Consider the following 9489-nt stretch of genomic DNA (forward strand, 5'->3'; position numbering starts at 1 on the left):
CATCAGCACACAGCACTGTTGTTTTGTTCCTGGATACAGTGCATTACAGTGTGCAGTCTCAGTGGCATTGACAAATGCTGCATACTTATTTTAGATCAAGAAATGAGGCTCCAGCGCTGCGTTTCCCAGACAGACACAATGAAGTGACAGCCACTCAGCCAAATGATATGACAACAATGGTCAATGGTTCAGACACTTACACAAATTAAATCAGTCAAATGTATCAATACTGAGACGTGTGTACATTTAAATGCATTATGATCCCTATTTCATTTGATTTAATTGATTTAACTGAGTGATCTGTACAAAATCAACTAAACTAAACTAAACACAGACATTGTGAGCAGTGGGGTTCATAGCTCAGCTAAGACTGAGGCAATACAAGGTGAAGAACTGCAGCTTCACAGGCTAACAGGTGCCATCTAAAGCTACATAATAAGGATTGTAGGTGAAGAGAACAGGAGCAAGTGGTGTAAAGAATCTCTTCCTGAGTCTGTCATGCAGTTCAGTTACATAAACACAGACACAGAAAGTGAATGAGATTCTGAACAACAGTGAAAGAGAAACAGAAGAAGAAGGAAGCACAGTGGATTGTAACAGAGAGAGAACTCACCGTCATTTTCCATGACTTGACCCAGGGAATATTATCAGCAGTGTGAGTTGATCGTTGCCTCTTCCCGAGACACCACCTCTCTGCCCCCCCCTCCACTGACTCACTCCTCCTTTCTCTCTCACTGTCTCCCTTCTTCTCCCTCCTCTCTCTCTCACTATCTACTTCCCTCATTCATTGCTTTGCCCTCCCTCCCTCTGCCTCTTTCAGCTGTCTGCTACTCACTCGCCCCTCCCTCCCTACCTACCTACCTCCCTCTCTCCCTCCCCTCGCTCCAATAAAGAGCATTAAAAGTTAATGTTTGTTTCCATCTCAGTTCCTAATTCTCTCTACCAATCTTTGTCTCGTCCTGCGTGTATCTCCATCTCCCTGCCTGTCAAGTTTGTCCTCCTTCCACTGGCTACCGAATCTGGCTCCAGCCTCAGTCTTTTTCTTTTTTTTTTGCACTCTCCCTCCTGTGTTGAGGTCCCACTGTGACGTAAGACATAAGGAGAGGAGAGGATGCAGATAAGGAGTTGGTGTTAAGGATGACGGAGGAGGAAAATGGATGGGAGATGCATCATATGAGCAGAACACGCTTTGTATGTTTAGTGTGTTTGCTTTCCATTGTGGCACTTTTCTACATTTTTACATGCAGTAAACCTCGCTGCAACATTTTCCATACAGATTTAAATATGATACTGTCTGTCTGCAAAGGTGATCAGTACTACATGATACTATTTTTGTATTGTTGATTTAGCAGAGACAATGCACAATATTGTAACAGATATAACTAAGAGCTCATTTTGATCTGTAGTTCCTGAGCTGAGGGTTCTAGTGATATGCAGGTCAAGATAAAAGATCAGTTACAATGAAACACTTCAAATTTAAATAATCAAATCATTTAATTTAATCTTAATTCAATTTCAACAAAAAATGCAGGTAATTATTATTCTTTTCATGATTGATGTGGCTGTCAATTATATTTTGGATTCATCGTTAAATCTGAATAATGTCATAAAAGTGTCCAAGAAACCAAGATCATATCTGTATATCTATCTATATTGAATTTACAATGATACAAAAATCCATAAAGCATCACTGGTATCAGAGAAATGTGCCTTTTTGCTTCAAATAATGATGTAAATATTGAAACAATCATCAGAATTCTTGGTATTTAAGTGTCTGTTGATCAACTAATAATTTCAGCCCTAATTTTAATTAATTCTATTTCATGCCAAAATAGAAATCACTGAGTTTTATTACAGTCTCAAGTCCGACATGAAGACTCACAGTAAAAAATACATTTTTACCAAAATACACTATTTCTATTTTTTTATTAAATGCAAACTGCTGAATGGAGAGCAGACCTAAAGACAGCGGTGCCACAGCGACTGCACATAATAAAAACAATGCAGATAAACCCACAGATCATAAACAACAGCAATGCTTAAAACTAATAAATCCATACACATAAACTCTGAGATAGATAGGAAGGAGAGAAAAATAAATACAAACAGAATAAAAAAGTAGGACTAAAAGAGATAAACAGATGGCTATTTTCTTTTTTTTTCTGTCACACAAACACTCACTTGAGGTCCCTCAAGTGTTATGAAGAGCCACTCAGCACAGTAAATGTCATCTGTGCCAGTGAAGGTTTGATGCTGGGTGTCGGAGCTTGCCGTGTAGCACCAGGTGAATCATAATCGGTATTATGTGTCCCCTTCAAAAAACTGTACACACGTGCGCACACACACAAACACACACAAACAAATGCATACTGCTTTATCTGTGTATGTGTGTCTTTGTATATCAAGCAGACAGGGTTGATTCCTAATTTCCTGTTGATTGTAAAGTTACCAACCACATAACCCACATAAACAAAGCAGGACATTATAAAACACACAGATGGACTGAAACTAAGAAGAGTGTTTGCATATGTGTGTGTTTGTGTGTGTATGAATGTATAACCAATGTAAACTGGATTGAGAACAGACATAATGACCAAACAACCATTAGGTTATTGACTATATGAGAGCAGCTACTATTACGGCATACCGTATAGCGCTCCTTTCCTCTCCAGTCAATCTATTCTACTGTACTCTATATATTCTAGTTTTCCAGTTTTATTCTTCTTCCTTTTTTTCTTTTCGTGACTCTTCTCATCTTTTATCCTCTCCTTAACTGCCTTAATGTGTAAAAATCTTTAAACTTAAATCTAATCTTGGTATTTTTTATCACTAATGTCTCTTTGATCTATCAGCATTTTAAATTCAACTTTTTAAGTGTTTATCAAATTTCCATTACAAGCCCATTGTATGTACACAGCATTATGAGAGGCTTACAGTGTAATGTTAACAGCTTGTTAATTTGCTGTTGAGGCGTTTCCACAAATATTAATAGAGTTAAAGGCTTATTCAGTAACTGAGACCCTGAGTTACTGATAGACAGATGGAAGGGGAGAGATATGGAGAAAAGAGAGACTTTGACTTTCCAATGAGACAGCACACAACGTACAAGAAGGAAAACAACTGGCTCATCAACTCCAACAACACCCACCCACACAAACACACAAAATAGCACATAAAAGAAATGAGACAACTAAGTGTGAAAACAACGGGCAGGGACAATAATATTCAGCACTGAGAGTGTGACTGTAATAGAAAAAGTCAGCTTTCAAAAGGATTGAAATATATGTGTTCAGAAGGATTAAAAGGTGTCTAGACATAATGTTTGCATATTAATGACAAGGCCACACATAACACAGCTGTGTCTCATTAAGCAATCAGCTCCAATACTGGATTACAATCACCTGTTGTTTACCTGCTGATGTGGTGTAGTGTATTTTAAAGCACAGCAGAGTCTTTAATGAATGCCAAATGTTAATAGTTGTGTAAAACATGTGAGATAATTATTGGAGATGTGGTTATCAACATGAGGTTATTTTTAGCCATGCTAGCAATGTAGCTCTAGGTAAGTCCGCCATTTTAGTCCAGACTGAAATAACTCAACGATTGGATGGATTGCCGTGCATTTTAGTACAGATAATCATGGATCCCAGATGATGTATTCTACAGACTTTAATGATCCTCTCAGCTTTTCTTCTAGCGCCACCATGAGGTTGACATTTGTTGTTTTGAGTGAAATGTCTCACAGTATTTGGATGAATTGTCATGACATGGTGCTAACATACATGTCCCCCTTAGGAGAAATTGTGGGCTAATAACTTTTGTGATCCCTTCTAGTCCCCCTCCACTCAAAAATCTTCTTGTTGGAGATTATGGCATTTTAAGTACTTCTAAATCATATCAGATATTCACTTTTTTATAGTATAGTATAGTATTTCTGTATGTATTAAAATATGTCTGGAGGGGATCTTTTACTTTTCATCTGGCATCATCATACTTTGGTTTATGATAAAATTCCTTCAAAATCAATGATATCAGCCTGAGCTGTACTTTGCTTTCAGTGCTCATTAGCAAATGTTAGCATACTAAAATGCTAAACTAAGATGGTCAATATGATAAACATTACACCTGCTAAATATCAGCATGCCACAGTAATGTTGCTGTGAACATTTTAGCATGCTAACATTAGCATTAAGCTCAAACTACAGCTGTGCCTAAATTCAGTCTAACAGCGCTGCTAGCAAAGATATAAACATGCTTATTGGATTCTTTGACTCTATTTTTCACTTGATGTAGCCTATATTATTTTTTTTAAGATTTAAAGATGTGTAGATAACAAACTATAGCTTATTCCTTGCACACATTTATTTGTCCCCAGCTTTTATAAACTGGACAGTCTGCAAGTATGCATACCTTCACCGATGATAACTTGATATCGCTACAGCTGAAGGTGATAATATGTGAACAGTTCAGACCACAACACACTTACAGAAAGGGCCCCTTTAATTACAGAAGAAAAAACCTTAACCATAACCTTTGGTTATGTCAGCGACTGATACAGCCGCTACAACAGTAGCCAAGGATAGACTGTGCGTGGGCAGTGAAAGGAGAAGTGCGGCCTTTTGCATTACAGTACATTTTAACAAGTAGTTATTGCAGACTAAAAGGGGCTGTAATCGATGTTATTTCGAGGACAGTACCCACAAGGAGCAGAGCACACCAGCAAGCTGACACTCCTCTCTTGTCCTGTTCTTTTCTTCAGCCTTTCCATCTGTCCTCTCCTCCTTAATCATCCTGTCTTTGTAACCCTCCTCTCCTCTTTTGCTGTTTTCATAATTTTCCCATGTTCCCTTAAAGCTGTCTCCTTTATTTTCTACTTTTTCACTTTCCCCTTTTTGTCACTTTGTCTTAATATATCTATTCTTGCTTCTTGAACATCTGTAATTTTCCTCTCATTTCCTTTTTTAAATTTTCTGCTAATTTATCTTTTCTCCTGCCCTTGTATTTCTCCTCTCCTCTCTCTCTACATCTTTTCTCTGCCCCTGTAATTACAAAAGTGATATCTCCATCTGGAGGACAGCATGCTATTTACAATGGACATTTCAGCCTACACATGGTCACAAATAGATTGTTTTATACACAAATGTGTGCGCATGAGTTCACAGGTGGGCACACACAAACATGCATACTCATATCAAAAGTAATAGAAAATAGCAATTACTTTATCCCCTTATTAACATAATACATGTTTCTTGGCAATTCAACATATTTTTTTAGAATATAACCCATCTTGTTTTTGATGTTTAAGAAGTTTCAATAAATTTCAGTTGACAAAAACGATCTCACCACAAGGTTCACGTAGTACCTGCTCTGGAGCTGTCAATCATGTCACATAACTCCTCGTCAGCAGATGGTGAACTTGTTTTTGTCAACTGCTGACTTACATCTTTCAAGTTTTTTAATTCGTCTGAAAGGAAACTTCATTCTTTACACAATTTTGTGTCAAAATTGTTGACATTTCGGTGATATTTATTGTAACCTACTACACAGTTTGGCAGGAACAGGCTTTTAAAGAAGCACTGCTTTTAAAATCAAGAGAAGCGCTTGTATTTTCAGGTGTAATTAATAGGGATGACTGCTGACACAATGTGCCCTTATTAGTTGCACCGGCTCTTCAAAAGATCAGTGTCACCTATGAATTGTGTCCTCCATAACCTTAAAAAATGATTAGGGGCCATAAAGAAAGACTAAATGAGGTGAAGTGATTTTTATGAGTGTTCGCTGTTACCTACTGACCTATTTGATAATTGTTTGAGCTTCCTGTTGACTTGCACATTGTAATGTCAGTAAGCTTCAGTTTCTTTTTAGTCTCATGTTTTCTTTAGAGAAAAAAACAAATTAAACTACCTGGACATAATCAAGACATCCCTCCCTTCATTCAATATTTTTTGTAATATCTACAAAGGCAAGAAAAGTGTGTCATCAGCGGATACACTTAAATTTCAGAGAGAGTGCTGTAATTCATATATTTTTGAGAGACATGCCAATTATGTAATTTTCAGACACTGTACAGACATTTGGCATGAACACAGTTTACATTTGGCTGTTTTTAAATGTACTCTGTAGGATGGATGTGGAAAATGTAACGTAACCATAATGTATGTGTAGGGGGGTCGTTTTATGCACATTGTTTTTCAGGTTCTCTGTAAAAAGGCTGATTAGCTCCCTCTGTTGTCTGATTTACAAACTGTCCACTCACATGGGAACAAGTTGAGTAAAACCTATATAATCAATTTTAGTGAATTTAATTGGACCATGAAATCGATCATTTAGGTCTCAATCCAAACTACAAACTGTATGATTAAAAACTGACATCAAGTGAGAATTGTATGTGAACACTTATATATATAGTACAGTAGTAGTATGTAACAGTATCTGTAGAGTATATTTTCAGATAGAGACAGAACTAAAGCCAACTTAACCGTTTAAACCATGAGGCTTTTTAAAAATCTAAGACATAAACAACTCTAGACATCTAATTTCCCAACTGCTCCAGTCCATGATGATTTCCTGTAATTACAACTACACTATAAACACAGAACACTTCCTGTGGTAATTTAAGACAAGCAAGATAACTGCCCTTTATCATATGTATCGGTATTTGTACCGCTACAATATTTTAAGAAATGAATCATCCCTTGTGGGAAAACAGCAGCATATAAATATATATCATGTCTGCATACGTCAGAGTGGGTAGGTGGTGTGAATCAAGCCGAGTGTGCCACTGCAGGCTGCGCTCAAGGCTGAAGTGCTGAAGATGGCTGAAAGGAAGTGGCTTAACCACTGAAACAATATATAAGCCTGTAAGAATTCAGCAGCCAAAGGTTTCAGGTAGCAAAACTGACACTGACATTTAAGTAAGACACTTAGGGCGCATTATTGGTTAACACCGTGGCTGAAGTCTTACAACGCTTGTGAAGAGTTTTCATATCCTCCTCTTTGACTACATGTTGTATTGTTTTACACTTTTTTTTTTTGGACAAAGTGAATGGATTCAGGCTTTTTTTTTAGCACTGATCAATAGACATATACAAGTATTACACACATTGATATGAATGGTGTACACATATACAGTTTTAGTGGATATGTTGTCTGACATTTTTTTCCATCATGTAACTGGTGAATTAACCTAAAACTACTTGTCACTCCTTAACTACACACGTGACCTCCATTCAACTTATTATGTGAACTGTAAAAGCAACTGGGTGAACCAGTAGTGATGAGGTGTGTTGTGGTATAGAAGAAATTCTTTAAAAACAAAAGCATTATTGTGTTGTATTTGTTTCTCTCTCTCTTTTTTATTTCTAATTTTAGTGCCAAAATAAACTGAATGGCATCCACTTTCATAAAACATGGAAATGTCAAAGGGTGAAGAATACTTTTGAGACCACTGTAAATACAGAATAAAGAGGAAAAAAAGGATGAAAAGATTTTAACTTTCACTTTTTTTAGGTTTGTGGAGACAGACTAGGCGAAGGTGAAAGTTTTTATTCGTACAGTGACATGCTGTAGAGCAGGAAGCCACTGTTGCTTTATTAGTCAGTATTGGAGATGCTATCTGACATTTGCAACACCAAAACTAAAGAGAGACTTTATATTCAGTATTAGAGATTGACAAAAGAAGAAGTGTTCTACTTTGTGTTCCAAGCTCAAATATAACAAATGACTGAAATAAAATGAATGAACTAGAAGTATATACTCAAAAACATGTTCCCATTGTGAGTGCTATATTGGTCTATATGTATGCAGATTTTGTTTGTGTTTTGCAGTACCTGAGCGGGCTCCCCGGAGCCTGAACAGCACTCTGGAGCGAAAGCCGGAGGTATCACTGTGAGAGCGGAGCCTGGGAAGGGGCCAAAACTGAGGAAAATGCTTCATCCCCAGGTAGGTATCCTTGTCCTCTTCCATGGTCACCTCCTCTGTCATCCTGCAGGAGAAGGGTGGCAGACAGATTCACAGTGCAGTGACGAGAAGAAGAGAAACTGAGAAACTTCACATGAGCAGCAGCGACAGCCTGCCAGCACCTCCTCTTCTGCCCTACTTGCTCAAAGTTTTCTTTTGCAGCAGCCAGACCATGTGTGTGTGTGTGTATGTGTGTGCGTCCCTCTGTTTGTTAACGCCCATTGCCTCTGAAATTATGGCTCTTTCAAATGTGATCTGACCACTATGAAAAGGATATGTGAAAGGTTTTGTTTGCTACATGCATAAAGAAATATCTGCTTAACTTGTTCTTTTATTCAGAAGTTTAGACATATGAGTGTAGGCTAAATGTCACATGAGATGACCTAATACATGGCAGGATACTTGCTTATTAATAGCCTGTAGATATTAGTAATGTGCAAGAGAGATAGAGAGATAGTCTACCTATATGCATGAATGTATTACCTTTTGCTGTGGGTTGTTTTGTTTGTTTCGTGGACCTCTGATGCAGATGTTTTAATTAGCTAATATGAAGATATGATGTGTCACTTTCAGGAAGGAAGGATGTACTAGGCTGCTTCCTACCATGAACAAGAATAAGAACAAAAGGTACTATAAAATAAAATCAATAGCTACTGTATCATTTAAACTTTTCATAAGTTTTCACAAATTGGCGATTATGCAATTCAACAAAACAAGGTGTGTTTGCTTGGAGGGAGAGTTCCTGGCTTACCAAGCGTTATGCAACAACTAATGTCAGTGTTATGGGAAGTAAGACAGGCCTCAGTGGCTGCTTTTAAACGCTAGATGTCGCTGAATCACTACTATGATGTTGCAATTCCACTTTCCACACCTAGACACACCTAGAGGTTATAAAACATAAAGAGCTCCCACTATGATCTCCTTTTCTGAGAACAAGAAGTTGAAAATGTTTGGCAGGTAACTTGGAGCAAGTTACAATGAAGAGGACATTACTTTTATCTTTTAATATTTTCAGTTGAGCTTACAAGTCTGATACAAACTAAATGCTAGATGTATTTGTCATGTAGCTTCACACCACATTAATGCACCATATATTTATGGCACTTGTTGTATATCACACTGGCAGCAAGATACTGCTCGATACTGCTCCTAGTAATGATTTTGATGTGACAGTTCACCTGATGTTGTAAGCTTTAATTCATGATGGCTACAAATGGATCTGAATAGTAACAATTTCCCACAGTGTGAAAAAACATGTCATATATATATTATTTATGCACCTCACATATCATACAAAACTTTTTTTGAACATGCTAACTTTGGATAAAAACAATAGCATCAACATGTCAACCCAGTCCTGCAACACAGTCCACTAGAGCTACAATGATAGGTCACTTAATCGATTGGAAGATAAACAGAAAATTAATCATCATCTGTTTTTGTAAATATAACTGGTTAACCATTTTGAGCTTCTCAAATGTTATGGTTTCTCTGGTCTTATATGATGAGAAACTGAATATCTCTGGCATG

At 37.3% G+C, this 9489-nt stretch overlaps 1 protein-coding gene across 1 annotated transcript in view; it reads right to left on the bottom strand.

The window, feature by feature from the left end:
* phactr2 (phosphatase and actin regulator 2) overlaps positions 1-8046 on the bottom strand; it is a 46963-nt gene extending 38917 nt beyond the window's left edge. The window contains exon 1 of the mRNA XM_053333034.1: positions 7830-8046. Within this exon, the coding sequence (XP_053189009.1) occupies positions 7830-7983 (154 nt within the window). The 5' untranslated portion in view covers positions 7984-8046. The remainder of the gene's footprint in view (positions 1-7829) is intronic.
* Positions 8047-9489: the final 1443 nt, after the last annotated feature.

This window comes from Scomber japonicus, chromosome 14, assembly GCF_027409825.1.
Source record: "Scomber japonicus isolate fScoJap1 chromosome 14, fScoJap1.pri, whole genome shotgun sequence".
NCBI classification, from domain to species: Eukaryota; Metazoa; Chordata; class Actinopteri; order Scombriformes; family Scombridae; genus Scomber; species Scomber japonicus.